Genomic DNA, 16,127 nt, shown 5'->3' on the forward strand with positions numbered 1-16,127 from the left:
AAATTTGCACCTTTGCAATTGCCTTTTACACACACCCCTGGAGCCTAGAACTTTCACTATACTGAGGCGTAAGCGTATGCCAACCATTTTATGTTTTTGCTCTTTGTTTTATGGTTTGAATGTAGTGATCTCACCCTGTCTGTCTCTCTGCTGCCTCCTATAGGTATGGGAATGAACCACCACCCGGGCCACAACCGCATGATGGCTCCCACGTCACAAGGCCCCATGCCAGCTCTCAGCCCCATGGGCATGAACACCATGGGCTCCCAGCCCCTCTCCCACGGCATGCCTAACCAGATGCCCTCGCCCAACCCAATGGGGGGGCCCCACCAGGGGCCCATGGGGCCGGGTATGATGGGGCCCCACGGCATGATGATGCCCGGCGGGCAGGACCCAGGGATGGGCAACCCTCAGATGATACCTCAGGGCCGTATGGGCTTCCCCCACCGAGGCCAGGGATTCCCCCCCGGTCACTCTCCTCCTCAGCAGGTCCCTTTCCCCCACAATGGCCCCGGGCCCCAGGGTGGTTTCCCCCACGGCATGGGCTTCCAGGTGGAGGGGGGCCCCATGGGCCGAATGGGCAACATGGGCCCTGGCGGGGATCCGGGCGGCATGTGTAAACCCAACACTCCCGGAGGAGGCCAGGACTTCAACATGTTCAACAATGATAACGACCTCCACGAGGTCATGCGAACGGGAGCCACCGGAATGCCGGAGTTTGACCTCTCCCGGATTATCCCATCGGAAAAGCCCAGCCAGACTTTGTCCTACTTCCCCCGCGGTGGCGACGGCCCGGGGGGGAAACCTCCTCACCCCTCCGGCCCCCAGGGATTCCCTCCCCAGATGCAGGGGATGATGGTGGAGGGGAACCCCAGGATGGGGATGCCCATGCAGGGGATGGGAGGTCCGCCGGGCCCCGGCCACATGGGGGGGCCCCAAGACATGCCAATGGGTAACCCTGGCCACAATCCCATGCGGCAGCTACACCCGGGCCACCCCGGTTTCATGCCCCAGGGCATGATGGGACCCCAGCACCGGATGTTGTCGCCGGGACAGCAGCCGGGCATGATGGGAGGACCTGGGCATGGGATGATGCAGGTTAAAGAGAGGGGGGGGCTCATGTACAATCACCCGGGCCCCGTGGGCTCGCCCAACATGATGATGTCACTCCACGGCATGGGTGGCCCCCAGCAGACTATGATGATGCCGCCTCAGATGAGGCCTCGCGGCATGGCAGGGGACATGGGCTTCAACCCTGGTCCCGGAAACCCCGGGAACCTCATGTTCTGAGCTGCTACAGCCAAGTAGAAACTAAAGACCTGACTCGGAATCCGCAGGAGTCTAGAACCTGGAGTCTAGAACCTGCGCCAACAAAGGAATACACATGAGACTTGTGCTCTCTTAGGCGGTTGTTGTGTGGACTGGGGACACATACTTTCACTCTGGCACATACACACACACACACACACAACACACACATCCCGAGACACTTTTGAGCTGGTTTAGCAGTCTGTCGGGTGTGGTGGAGCAACTGCATCGTGTTCCATGGAGGGGAGAGTGGATGTACACCATTTCAGAGGGGACTGAGCTTTCTCTGTTTGGGAAAACGTAGAATGTACGGGACGAGTCTAAGCTCCAGTGTTCTACGGACGGATAGGAAATGGGCCTCTTCATAAAAACTCAAGGGATGACCCGGGACCAGAGGTCCGTAGTTGTACTGTTATAAGAACAGCTAAACGACGAAATGTAAAGAACAATAAAGGATTAAAAACAAGGAACTGAATGAAAAGACGAAAAGGTCACCGTTTTTTTTGTTGTTGTCTTGAGTTGCACCATTTTTGGCTGTATGTTTACATCTCATCTCATCACTATCCTCCAGAGATTCAATGCTATTTGTATTTGTGTACTGTATTTGTGTTGTTAAAGGGATTTTAATAGTGACTTCTAGTTTGTTTTCCCATCTTCTTTTGTAAAGGAGGGTGGGGGTATGGAGAGGGGGCAACTCCCACTCCGAAATGCTGTTTACCATGTAGGGGGGTCAAAGTATTTTAAAAACTGCATTTTCCTTTGTTACTCTGTATAATATGCCAAACGATGACCTCATACAGATAATGGTATTATTAAAAAAGCACAAACATGATTTAACTGTAAAGAATGTTTTTTTTTTTTTACTCTCCTGTTTTTATTGTCAAAAAACACTCGGTAGGAGGGGTGATTCTGGGGCATACGCTGATGAGGCCTGGTTTAGAATTGGATATGGGGTTGTGGGTTAGGGGGGGTGATGTCTGTCACACCTCAAACCCCTCTTAGCCCTAACGGACAAACGGACACAGCAGCAAGCAACGCCTCTGCTCTCACCTTGCCAGGCTAGGAGTACAGAGAGGAGAGTGAAGAAGTAGCCTTAACCATGTCTGGATTACTTGGAACGGTGGTGACCATGGAATTTTGCAGAATTAAAAAAAATAAAAATAAAATGACAACAAAAAAGCGAAACAGAAAATGAGCTAATAGGTTGTATCTGTGTCCCTGCCTCTCCTGTGTTAACACATTGTCATGTGACTCCATTGAATTTGGTACAGGGCTRTGGTGTTGGAAGACAAATAAAATATATTGTTTGGTATACAGGTGGCCTGTGATGTGTTGTATACTATTTCCCCCTAGCGCAACAGAATTCCCATGGCACTAGTCAATCGTACCTTTTGGAGGAGTAATCTACATATGATGAATGTTATTTTCCATCAAAACAATATGGAAGAATCCTTTGTTTCGGTTGCAATGGATCTCACACTGTATAGAGCAATGTCGCCACCTAGTGGAGAAACACTGGTCAGCGGCGCTTACATCCCATTCTTAGAGTTCCAGGGCCCATGCCAACAACTATCCTTTTGTGGTACTCTACTCGAGTGGTTCTCTAACTTTTTCGGTTACTGTACCACCAAGTTCATTTTGCTCCCTGAAGTACCCCCTCGTTTGCATTTCACCAGTAAGCCTATGGTCTTTTGAGTCTCTTCAAGTATTCCCTGTGGATAGGTAAAGTATCCCCCAGGGGTACCTGGTTGAACTACTGCTCTACTTAATAGAGCCTAGTGCATTAAACCTTTTCTTGTTATTGAAGTTCGGAACTGGCAGCAATATCCGACAGACTGGTGTTGGCAAATTGTTTTACTCCTGTGTAATCTTGAAATAATTCTTGAAGTGTATCAGGCCAAAATGATAACCATACAATCGGGGCCCGTATTAGCATCTCAGAGTGGGAGAACTAAGCTAGGATCAGGTCCCCCCTCTTCATTATAACTTAAAAGGCTAAACTGATCCTAGATCGGCACTTCTACTCAGATGCTTTGTGAATTCAAGCACAGGTAGTGACTATTTCCGAATGTTGCTCATACAATGAGTATGTATGTAAATTAACCAACCCCCAGGGAATTATCTTTGGTTCCCATCCAGGCCGTGCCCTGAGATACGTTGGGAATAATTCCCTAGCCTATTATCAAAACTTTAACGCTGGGAATTATTTCTCAAGTTTCTCTGGCTCCGAATGTCCACCAAGACACTATAATTACCCAGCATTCCAGAGAGCAGCCTGGTCAAGAGGGCTTCGTCCTCGGCTAATTTTAGTGATGGTAAATTTGTCCTGCAGCTGTGAAAGCCTGGCGTTCATGCCTCTTGTTTATACACACAGATTAAATATGGCTATAAAGAGGGGTTATAGAAGATCAGGACAAATGGAAACTGATACTGAAACTCAACAAATGATTGACCCTGTTGCTTGATAAACCAGTAAAAAAAAAAATCTAACCCAATACCTCTGAAGTGTGTTCATAGGTTAGAAAATATCAGTCAGATACAGTGCATGATACATATGGGGTGTATATATTGAGTTTGTGCTTGTTTTACATTTTGTCATAATTAGTACTAAGAGGATCAGTGGTATTTACCGTACACACAGTCAATATACAATATAGTGCAGATAGAACAGTGAACGTTATTGTCATCAGTGTGCAAAATAGAATCGCTCTACTTAAAATATTAGTAGATAAGACATAGCTTGCAAATTCCTATCATGTGTCACGGGTAAATGTGTTTTTAATGGCAGACAATATCTACTTTTACATAAAATAAACATGAAAACATTTGGAACACTAAAGATACATATATTTTCACATTGCTTTTTGCTAAAGTGCCAAGTTTACAAAAATGTGATTGCAATGACACCACCCCAATACAATCATTCACGTTAAACAAAGATGCATTGAAAATGAGCTAGACAACATTTCAAAACATAAATCTGAGATTTTGTAAAACACTACACACATAGATTTGGTAAACCAGTGCAAAAGGTTTTCAGTTTTCGACCACATACTTTGCCAGGTAAAAAAGATAGGTCCTATTTTTTTTATATTTATCGGGCCTTCTGTTTGATAATTCTGAAAGGGAATGACTTTCCAAAAATTAAGAGAATTCCTCTCCGGCTTACTTCTCACAGTTTCCTAACTCACGAGCTGACAGTGATAAACTAAATAGGTCTTTCCTTGACAAAAGACACACTTGTTTGGCAAGATCACGTTCAAGGTCTCAGCCCGGCTTTCCGATAACGATGTATAATGCGTCTGCCAAAACACCATGCAGAGAGAACTGTCGCAAAGTACATCGTTGGAGCATTGTGTAGATCCTGATAAACTCGAAAGAAAGGGAGCGCTGCTCTCGGATCAGCTTTCTCCGTTCAAATATTTCCTTAACATTATAATTATTTCACAATACTGAAAACGGATCAGATCCTAGAGAGATATTCCCACCTACTTCTGCAAATATTTAGGCAGCTTATTATGAATAATGCTTACCCAATGAAAATGCACTAAATCCCCGATTTCACACATCATTGCAAACACACATCAGGGAATATGTTGAGACAAATACTGACAGTAGCCTACAAGTAGCAAAATCAGGGGTGCAATTTTCACTGGCGATGGGGGGACATGTCCCCCCTACATTCTGGAATTGCATTTTTTGTCCCCCCCATGTCATTGGAATATGATACAAAATGATGCAACGGTGTGCTTTAGGACCATGCGGACGCCTCCGAGCGGTTGGGTAGGCTGTTTGGAGTGTTTATCCGACAGGATAAAAAAATTAAATATATTTATTATGTCCCCCCATTTCTAAAACCAAAGTTGTGCCCAGGAGCAAAATGTAACTAAATTATTTGAACATTTTATAACATATTATTGAAATAGGCCTACAACCTACTATTTATATTTTAATGCAGTCATCTCGGTTTTCATTTGAAGCATATTTTCCTACGTCGCTTGTTTGTATCAATTGCAAACACATTGGCATCTTTGTTTTTGTAGTCAACTTTGTTCCGAAGTTATCGAATTCACAGAGACATTATCACACTATGTGATTCAATGTTTAGCAGAGATCTCTGTGTATAAAAGTGCGACAAAGCATCTGACGCACTTAGCTGTTCTAGAAGTTGTTCGATTACGAGCGTTTTCAATTGCAAAGTTAGTAACAATGGTTATGGGAAGTGGTTTCCGGAGGGGATTACAATATTAGGATTCACATGGTGTGTCTGCGTGTTTGTATTGTATGCCGATGAAAGTGTCTGCGTGCCTCAGTAAATGTAGTGTGTGTGTATGTGTGCGTGCGTGAGAGAGAGCAAGCCTACACGCGTAGAGCATTTGTCTAAGCGTGGGTTTGTGGGTCATTGACAGGCAGCCGTCCTTCACATATCTCTCTCTCTCTCTGAGCGACAGACTGGCTGTCATCTGTCCCACTTAGCTGTCCCCAGCAGCCAGTCAGTGTCACAGAGCTGATAGTGTGGCAGTGACCCACTCATTCTCAGGTTTGGCACAAGGCCCCTCTCAGGGAGAGACTCAGAGACAGCAGTCAATGTCTCTGTCACAAATGGCACCTTATTCTCCTATATAGTGCACTACTTTTGACCGAAGCTATATGTGCCCTGGTTAAAAGTAAAGGGGGATACCTAGTCAGTTGTACAACTGAATGCATTCAACTGAAATGTGTCTTCCACCTTTAACTCAACCCCTCTGAATCAGAGAGGTGCGAGGGGCTGCCATAATCAACATCCACGTCTTCAGCGCCCAGGGAACAGTGCCTTGCTCAGGGGCAGAATGACAGATGTTTACCTTGTAAACTGGCCCAACACTCTAACCACTAGGCTACCTGCCTCAATATAGGCAATGGGGTGCCATTTAGGACGCATCCAGACAGATGTCTCAGACAGTCACATTAGGGGATTAGTCCTGAGGGCTAAATATGAAGGCACTAACCCCTCTACAGCTGTGTTGTGCCCGTGGATCCATGTCTCAAAACCATGACTGAGACCCATACTAATGATATCTAAGTGCCAATGTGTATGTCAATTGTTCCTCAAGCATCCATATTTCAGGACTTCTGATTAGCTCGAGTATTCCGTTTCATGACTTGTGATACTTTGTGACTTCGTTGACTCATGCCATGCAGTGCTCAAATTAGTCCCCCACAACAGATGAGCCATAGCCATCCCAGTCTTGTGTGTGTGAGTGTGTGTTTGAAACGATCCAGGAACAGTGTGTGTGTTGGGAATTGGGGCTATACAGCCAAGTCGTCAGGTCGCACACGGCTACTGGAGCCGCTGGTCTTGCTCAGACGCCTCTTTTCTTTCAGGAAGCCATTTTGGAAGCCGTTTTGGAGCAGCGAAGGGGGCGGGGTGCAGGCGCTGGTCGCGTCGGCGTGCCCCTCATAGGTCATGTGCAGGAAGTCTTCCGTCCCCAGGTCATTGTGAACAACACGGTGGCGCTCAGTGGCCATGTTGACTGAGTTCTGCTGGTGGGCCAGCCGGTTGTTGAAGGGGGGGCAGCTAGGATGGGGGTGGGATTGGGAATGCATGGGGTGTGTGTGAGGGGGAGAGCTAACACACTGGCTGAAGTCTGGGGGCGGGGTGCAGGGCATGGATGGACGGSGTGGGCTGTCAGGTTCAGCGGYGATGACCGTAGCACTTGAGGGYGTGCGTCCTTGTAGCAGYTGWYGYTGCTGTTGTTGTTGCTGTTGTCGTTTACTCCTCAGAAACCTCTGACACTGCTTAAAGGCCAGGTGGTAGAGCTCCACGGCGCTGAGGAACAGCGACACGCCCGACACGGCCAGCATGAACACGATGAACACATTCTTCTCTGTGGGCCGCGAGACGTAACAGTTAACCGGGTGGGGACAGGGCCGACTGTGGCACACGTACAGGGCGTTGAGGAAGACCCCGTAGAGGATGTACTGCACCACGATGAAGACCACCTCCATTAGCGTCCGGATCAGGATGCTCAACACGTAAGTCTGCAGCAGCGCCCCGCGCAGACGCACCCTCCCTATGCCGCTGCCCTCCTTCCCGCACTCTCCCCCCTTGTCTTCCCCGTGCTCCAGATAATGCTTCTCCTCTCCTCCTTCCCCTCCTTCCTCCCCGTCACCTCCCCCCTGGTCCTCCTGCTCCTTGCGCCGGCGTTTCTCCTCCATGCGCACTGTGTGCATGGCGTGGCCCATGTAGATGAGCGACGGTGTGGACACGAAGACAATCTGCAGCACCCAGTAGCGRATGTGGGCGATGGGGAAGGCCGTGTCGTAACAAACGTTCTCGCAACCGGGCTGCTCCGTGTCGCAGGTGAAGTCCTCCTGCTCGTCGCCCCATGACGACTCAGCGGCCGTGCCCAAGACGAGAATACGAAAGATGAAGAGGATGGTGAGCCACACCTTGCCCACAGACGTYGAGTGTTCCTGCACCTCTTCCAAGAAGTTTCCCAGGAGACTCCAGTCGGCCATCACCCGTCACACACCACACCTCTGGAAGGACCTGGGAGAGAGTAGAGCAGTCAGGGAACAGTCAGTCACCATCTATAACTACCGTCTAGCCTGGTCCCAGATCTGTTTGCGTTGTCTTTCCAACTCCGATGGTCACTGGTATGCCATTGACGATAGGTGTTGGAAAGACATTACAAACACATCTGGGACCACGCTAACTACAATCTACTGCACTTAGAGATCAATGAATTACATTTCTGCATTGAATGAAAGTGCTGTCGTTGTTCTGTGGGATATTTCATTTGTGTTTCTTTTTTCAGGACTTTTGATTATTCTGTTTCATGGCTTGTCACACTTTGTGACTTAAATCACTTGTGAATTAAGTGTTGACTTGTGTTTTTATTTGACTGGTTTCCAAGTATCTCTTCATTACACCAAAGTATTCTGTGCTATGCTGAGCTGCTCTGTGTCACTCAGTACCTTACTGTACAGTACTGAGCAATGCTTTGCTGTACAATACTGAGCAATGCTTTGCTGTACCATACTGAGCAATGCTTTGCTGTACAATACTGAGCAATGCTGTGCTGTACTGTACTGAGCAATGCTGTGCTGTATTGTATTGAGTGATGCTGTGCTTTACAATTCTATCCTCTTTTGTACCAGGCGATGTGTTTGGGGCTGTGGAGTGGGTATATTAATAGACTTTTCTCCCTGTGTGACCACAGTGGGCTCAGTAGACTGGCCTGGTTTGGGTCAAGTATGTTCCCACAGCCCTGCCTGCCTGGCCCAGCAATCTGGGAAATCGGATGTCAGTTTTAAGGAAGCCCAAAGTCAACAAAACACAGAAATAAACATGTCACAGGGCTTATCTTTGCATTACTTAGCCTGGGAAAGTGAGACATACTGATATACATTTCCTTTGGTCAGAGATAGGTGGTGCATATTTCTTGACACATTGAAAACAAACAAAATCAATAAGGAAGTGGTGACTGGTAAGATGTAAAGAAAAAAAAAATGAATAAAGATCTGACAACTAATAAATCAATGCATTTTGTTTCTGTTGATGGAAATTCATCCGTTTCAGAACTGAGTGAAGAAATTTCCAAAGGACCCATTCCCTCGAAAGCATTTTCCAATAACAGACGTCACATGGTCATATGACAATATACAGTAAATAACGATATTATTTGTAGTATAGGAAAGTCTTCTTCTTGGTAGATATCTTGGTCTAGTTTATGAACACCAGAGCTTTACCATTTCATCATCGCGTGAACTCTACTGGCAGGTCTTCTCTCTGCGCATATACTGTATATCTGCACTCGAACTAGCAGCGTTACCTGTCACGACACAAAAGCCTTGGCCCTTGCAGAGCAAATGAAACAGCGACTTCTATGTTGAACACTACTAGCACGCACAGCTCACTAGCTGGCGATTCCACATCGGCTCCATGAGCACAGACAGCACTGTACTGTAGTGTGTACTCCAGACTCCCCCCCCCACTCACACTCAAACAAAGGATAAACTAACTAGTGTCTATTGAACAAGGTTTCATAATACTTAGTTTCATACAGTAGGCATACAGTGAAAACCTTCATTAAACTAAATAGCATATGTAAAAAGACAGCTATACAAACGTGATGTTTGACAAACTATCCAGTGCGATAATTACCGTTGTACAGACTAAGTGGTTCAAGTCAAGGTTGCGTTCACTGCTAAGAAGTTGTGTTCAGTCTTACCAGCAGAGACAATAAACCCTCCGTGGACTAAAATCCATCTGGCACTGAAGGTTGTATTATTTTCCAGACTGTATAGATCCTCAGTCTTTCTATCTAAACGAGACTGTGTATTACTGTAACTTTGTAGCATTTCCACTCTCTTTCTCCCTCACTTCTAACTGAAGGGCAGGACCAATGGAAAGTATGGAGCTGCAGGATCAGTGCTCTTTAAGCTCAAGTGAGGGCGTTGATTAGACTGTATGCGTGTGTGTGTACGCATGTGTGTGTATGGGGAGTAGGTACCCTAGTGGTTAGAGTGTTGGGCCAGGAACCAAAAGGTTGCTAGATCAAATCCCCAAGCAGACAAGGTAAAAATCTGTCGTTCTGCCCTTGAACAAGGCAGTTAACCTAGGCTGTCATTGAAAATAAGAATTTGTTCTTACCTGACTTGCCTAGTTAAATAAAGGTTAAAAAAATAAGTGTGTGTGTGCCTGAGTAAGAGGGAAAGTGGACCAATAGGGCTTCCCTTCTTTATCTACAGCAGACCAGTAGTTTGTGTGGGAAGACATTTGAAGTTCTAGTGGCCACATGACAGTGACCTCAGGCAAGTTATGGGAACTATGGCTGAGTGGAAAGTAGTTTTTTTTAAGACATGATAAAAATAATACTGGCCCATATTGGTGTATAGAAACAGCTATTCAAACATGGCAAAATAACCTAGAATTTATTGGGTTTTTACTGCTGATGTACATCTATTTAGTAAATCAGTTTGAGAACAGTCATTGAGACTGACTCACTTCCCATAGAAACTCACCTCCCTTTACATTTCTGTCTGAGGGGTCTCGGTCGCCATCCTGTCTCCCCGTAGGCAGTCGAGGAAGCGATGTCAAACAATATGATTTCCTACTGCCAAGGCACTTCAAAGAAAATCGCCCATACTCGAGCGAGAAAACAAGTTTCAAAAAAGCTCATCTCTGCGCTTTGAGAAAAAACACCAACCCTTCAATCGTTTTTTTTCTCACACCAAGCAGGCCAAGCAGTCCTGCTGTCAGTGTTTAAAAAGAAATCAAATAAAAACAATTATCCCAGACCAGCTTATTATGGTTTTCGTCAGTGCTTGTTGGCACTTTGCAGGCCCCGTCTTACTTACATCAGCACCAGGACAATGTACCTGACTTGGGTCTTGGCAGCTGGGGGTACTTTAGGGAGGAAGAAGGTGCTCCCTCTGCCCTTCCGCCCTGCTCCTTCTGTTGTTTACCTCGGAAAGGAGAACAATGATGCTCGCTTTACGGTGCTTGGTGCTTGTCTGGAGTCCATAGAAATAGGAAGACTAGAATGGACAAAGCCCCTCAGACCGCGGCAATGTCACGCTCATGGCTACACAGAACATTGACTTAAATGGGAATGTCCCTTATGGTAATTATATTTCTGTGCCGGTGACACTGAGGGCAGCTGTTGAACGGAGAGGGAAGGGGGAAATACCTTGAAAACACTCTGGGACACCTGATAGGAGAGGACAGGGGGGTTCTTTCTGTTCTGTGATATAAGGAAAGCACGGCACACAATCCTTTATTCCGCTTTTTGTCTTATGTCTGTGTTAACCAAATAATGGTGTCATGGCGTACATACAGTATGGTCCCTCTAGGTCAGTCACAGCAACATGAGGATTTTGACTCACGCTTTCCTAAGCAGACTTGACTCTTAGCCCCCTGACTAATTAAAAATAGGGGAGACAGTCCACTGGGGCCTTTACCTCCCCACCCTGCTCATAAATAAGTGATTATTAACATAATCAATCCTCATACAGACCAGTTAGTCACAAAGTCAAAATATTCCCATCAGGGATAGTTCACATTTTAAAGTAGAAAACAAGATACAACTTCAAAAAGGTGAACCGTCTCTCCAGCAGGGTTTACTAAAGTCTGGTACCTGAATGATAGCTTTCCGTAGAGGTACTGTAACGGTAGAGTAAACCAGCCATGACTTCGTTATGTTATGTCTTGGTGGACACACACACATCCTTTACTCCCAGTTATTGCCACCTGGGAGCTATAGACTAAAGGGTTTGGACATTTGGATCATCTTTAGCCTATCCTTATAGTCTATCAGCAATTCCACACTTTACTTTTAGAAGTCTGACCAATGAGGGTATTGGACTCCTCCTGAATCGTTCAGTCCCTTTTACTTACTTACTTTTAAGAGACTACTTAAGACCATTTTTTTTTCCAATTTCAAAGAGCATAGTCCTATGTCTTTAAACAATTTGTAGAATTAGCTTCGACCGAATAATTGCCACTGATCATTCAAAGCTTCGTTATTTATCAAGCGACTTATTTAAGTGTCTAAAGTCAACTGCTTCTACAAAAGGTTAACGAGAAAGGTATATATAGTGTGTGCAAAGGCGTCAGCACCATCTAACTGTGGATGTCTCAGAATTAGTTTGACATCATGTCCTTTCCTTTAAGCTTCAACACCATTCTTTCATGTCACTCAAAGCCCATTGAATACTTTTGGCCATATTTTGCCCCAAGGTCACAGGACAATGTAATATTAAGAGATTACATCAGGATAAGGGTCGACCCATTATTAATAGCAATAGTCCAAGCTCTGAGAAAGAATGGCTTCCCTATTTTGACTTTCTCCTGCTCTCTATATTGTTTGGCTTGCTGCTCTTTTCCTTCCTATGTCATGTTTGTTTTATTTTCGGCATGATCACCAGCAGCACAAACAAAAAAGTCTAAAAGACAAGGAGGGTTTTTGTCTTTGGAGACAATGCCAGAGTAGTTGACTAAAAACTGCTTTTATATGTGTTGGCTGCAATCCCTTGGTCTAAAGAGTCAACTTTAGATCTCAAATTCATCTGACAGGTCGGATAATATTTCAGTACTAACATAACAATGCTTACTCCTTCAACATAACAGCAGATGCTACAGATCTACATCCACGCATGCATGCACGCACCAGTGGTGTAAAGTACTTAAGTAAAAAATACTTGAAAGTACTACTTAAGTAGATTTTTTTGGTATCTGTACTTCACTATTTATATTTTTGACCATTTTTACTTTTAGTTCACTACATTCCTAAAAAAATGTATTTTTGTTTCTCCGTACATTTTCCGTGACACTCAAACGCTGTCGTTACATTTTGAATGCTTAGCAGGACAGGACAAGGGTCCAATTCACACACTTATCAAGAGAACATCTCTGGTCATCCCTACTTCCTCTGATCTAGCGGACTCACTAAACACAAATGCTTCATTTGTAAATGTGTCTGGTTTGCTTAATATAAGGAATAAAAAATATTTTGTACTTTTACTTTTGATACTTAAGTATATTTTAGCAAGTACATTTACTTTTGATACTTAAGTATATTTAAAACAGAATACTTTTACTCAAGTAGTATTTTACTGGGTGACTTCCACTTTTACTTGAGTAATTTTCTCTAAAGGTATCTTTACTTTTACTCAAGTATGAAAATTGGATACTTTTTCTACCACTGGGACGGGACGGGACGGACAGACAGACGGACAGACAGACAGACAGACAGACAGACAGACAGACAGACAGACAGACAGACAGACAGACAGACAGACAGACAGACAGACAGACAGACAGACAGACAGACAGACAGACAGACAGACAGACAGACAGACAGACAGACAGACAGACAGACAGACAGACAGACAGACAGACAGACAGACAGACAGACAGACAGACAGACAGACAGACAGACAGACAGACAGACAGTTACTCTACCTGAGATGCAGCTGCTTAGACCACGCTGGTGCCTTCTCTGTTAAAAATGAGAATGCAGAAAGGTTTTCTCAGTGCTCAGGTGACAGGGAAGAAAAGCGAAGGACTCTCAATATTAGGGGTAAGGAATATTGCAGTACAACAGTCGTACTCTCCGTTTCTGTATTACCCTGAGAGGGTGAAATCCAGAGGTCTTGGTCTCTCTTTCTAGGCTGTGTGTCTCTGTTTAGACAGAAAACTGCTCGTCTTGTCTTGTTTTGACACAGAAGGTTGTGTCTCTCAAGGTAAAGCAGCAAACTTAGTCTCTTTCAGTGTCCTGGCTAAAGATGACTGGGTTTGTCCCCCAATGTTGAGTCTCTCTTCTAGAGTCCAGACAGAAAGCTGTTTATCTCTCTCCACTGGGGCAGAAAAATGAGTCTCTCACCAGTTGGCTTGATGTGTTGAGGGACCAAATCCACTATCTGTCAATGATCAGCGGAATAAAACAAACTCTTTCAACTTCAACGTTTCCGTCAACTATAATTACTATTTCCCTCTCTTTCTCTTTTTTCATTCCTTGGCAGAGATCAGGGTAGAGGGACTGGTGATGCAGACTTCGAGGACGGACGGAGTAGATGAGGGCACAGACCTAAGGCTGATGAGCAGGAGCAGCTGTCTGTAATGTAGGAGACTACCAGACGGACCACGGACAGAAATGCAGCCTTAAGCATGGGGGCAGTGGAAGAAATACCAGGCATCACTTGTGGCCTGTCCTCCTACCCTACCCAGTACCCTGCAGCCCTCCCACAGCCTCCTCCCTTCCTCCTCCTCCTCCTCCTCCTCCTCCTCCTCTCCTCCTCCTTCCTCTCTCTCTCAGCCCACAATGCCCTCGGTTTTCCTGCCTGGTTCTCTATTCTAGAGAGAGGAATATCTCAGGTCAGGAGGGGAAGTCAGATTGTATTAGAACACAATGGCAATTCTACATTGGCCACTAACTCCCATTTTGTCTCTGCTCCCTGAACCATACATAGACCCACACACACGCACACAGGAGTGCACCGCACACGCACACACACACACACACACACACACAGACTGAGCGAAAGAGAGGGGCTCATGCAATCTATTTTCAAGTAACCAAATTACAACTTGATTTTCCATGACTTCCTGGTTTTTACAGATTGCTTTTAAAGGCATGTTTGCAATACCATTACAGCCTTATGGCTATTAGCAAGTACACTATTAGAAAAAAGGTTTCCAAAGGGTTATTCGGTGGTCCACATAAGATAACCCTTTTTTTCTCTCCCCCCTCTACCCTAAAAGGGTTCTTCAAAGGGTTCTCCTATGGGGACAGCCGAAGAACCCTTTTAGGTTCTAGATAGCACCTTTTTTTCTAAGAGTGTACAGTGGTAACTTTAGAAATGGCCTGTAAGCTGTTGAATAGAACCCTGTTCACAGAGGGTTTTACCTGGAACCCGAAAGGGTTCTCCTATAGGGACAGCCGAAGAATCCTTTTGGAACACATCTTTAAATAATCAGACTGTAGGCTGCATTCTGGCGTTGACATGGGCAGCTGCAGTATTCCAACCGTTCAAATTCAACTGATCGCCTACAGCTCTGGCATGATTCGACAACAATTATTCCTTCTACAAAAACAAATGTGCCTTTCACAAAGGACCACAGAGAATTTTCAGGCAAGCACATGGTTGGACTCACAATTGTCATGTCAGTCATTGTAGACCAATCAGCATGGCCAGAGGAGCTCAATCATAACCAACACAGAGAGAGTGTTTGTCTCCTGTTGGTGCTCGGCCCCTTCTTCTCCAACCCCAAATCAGAAAGAACAGCTTTGTGATGTTCAGACTTGTGACAAAACATCTATCCGAGAGGGCACACATTTAGCCAGTTTTCTTGGTATCACGAGTATTCCTGCTCGGTGATTGTCTAGTCTGGAGCTAGGTCCTGGCACCAGTGTCTACACAAATCTGGGGGAAGTTACGTTACTTTAGACTTCCAATGACAACATTGTTGTTTTCGTGCTTAAATGTTGACAATTATGTTAAAGGGGAAGTACATTCCAAAATCAAAGTTGGTCAGATGTTTTCAGACATTTCAAAAGTGGTCTTATGTTGAGACAAGTATTTGTCTGTAATGAATACGATGGAAGCCAGAGTGCTGGTTTCCAGGGACAGGCAGAAGGTCATACACAGGGACTCCAAAAAGGTAACAGTACAGACAGGGAAAAGGCTAACAACGTAATCCAGGAGATCAGGCAAGAGGTTGATGACAGGAAACCTGTCAGGCAAAAGCACAGGCAGGTAATAGTCAAAAAGGCATTGCTAGTGAGGATAGCCAAAAACGATGATACATAGGAGGACTAATACAGAACTAAACAGGGCTCCGACTAGACCGTATAACAAAACAAACAATACCTCACAATGATGGGGTGCAAAGAACTGAACTAAATTGTGTGTGTAAATGACATACAGGTGTGTGAACAGCTGATCAGAATTCAGGTGATTGGGCTCTGGAGCGTGAACTGCGTTCAGGGGATCTGTGTGTTTGAGAGTGTGAGTTGGAAGCAGACGTTACACGGTCCCATGCCATCTGTGGAATGGAAAAGATAAGCGCCATATAATTTCCAGATTTTAGTATGTGCTTATCATTTTCCATTTATTTGGAATTTGAGGCATATACATGTAGCTGTATCTACACATTCGATGGCATAGGACATGGATTCATCTCTACATTAGAACACATTTAAAGTCTGAAAACATCTAAGTTAGATTTTTGGAGGGAACTGCCCCTTTAATCTGAATGAATAGGCCTGTATCAGGAAGCTGTTCACAGTTTCTCAATCTTTTCATGTCCTAGTTCGGTTGGCCACTCAACC

At 45.1% G+C, this 16,127-nt stretch overlaps 2 protein-coding genes across 14 annotated transcripts in view; one reads left to right on the top strand and one right to left on the bottom strand.

Moving 5' to 3' along the window:
* LOC111953695 (B-cell CLL/lymphoma 9 protein) overlaps positions 1 to 2,620 on the top strand; it is a 115,885-nt gene extending 113,265 nt beyond the window's left edge. For all 7 annotated transcript variants that reach the window (XM_023973125.3, XM_023973124.3, XM_023973128.3 and 4 more), the window contains one exon: positions 164 to 2,620. In XM_023973125.3, the coding sequence (XP_023828893.1) occupies positions 164 to 1,290 (1,127 nt within the window). In that variant the 3' untranslated portion in view covers positions 1,291 to 2,620. The remainder of the gene's footprint in view (positions 1 to 163) is intronic.
* Positions 2,621 to 4,068: 1,448 nt separating this feature from the next.
* LOC111953944 (gap junction alpha-5 protein-like) lies at positions 4,069 to 14,009 on the bottom strand. Of its 7 annotated transcripts, none has more exons than XM_023973426.2 (3): positions 13,425 to 14,009; positions 13,259 to 13,295; positions 4,069 to 7,840 (listed from the first exon to the last, which is right to left on the bottom strand). In XM_023973426.2, exon 3 carries the CDS (start codon positions 7,807 to 7,809, stop codon positions 6,598 to 6,600), a length of 1,212 nt encoding a protein of 403 aa, XP_023829194.1. In that variant the 5' UTR covers positions 7,810 to 7,840; positions 13,259 to 13,295; positions 13,425 to 14,009; the 3' UTR covers positions 4,069 to 6,597. The 7 variants fall into 7 exon arrangements, with proteins under 7 accessions (XP_023829194.1, XP_023829197.1, XP_023829199.1 ...); XM_023973429.3 differs by lacking the exons at positions 13,259 to 13,295; positions 13,425 to 14,009 and adding exons at positions 10,318 to 10,548; positions 10,654 to 13,126; XM_023973431.3 differs by lacking the exons at positions 13,259 to 13,295; positions 13,425 to 14,009 and adding an exon at positions 10,675 to 13,126.
* Positions 14,010 to 16,127: the final 2,118 nt, after the last annotated feature.

Source organism: Salvelinus sp. IW2-2015, linkage group LG27 (assembly GCF_002910315.2).
Source record: "Salvelinus sp. IW2-2015 linkage group LG27, ASM291031v2, whole genome shotgun sequence".
In the NCBI taxonomy this organism is placed as follows: Eukaryota; Metazoa; Chordata; class Actinopteri; order Salmoniformes; family Salmonidae; genus Salvelinus; species Salvelinus sp. IW2-2015.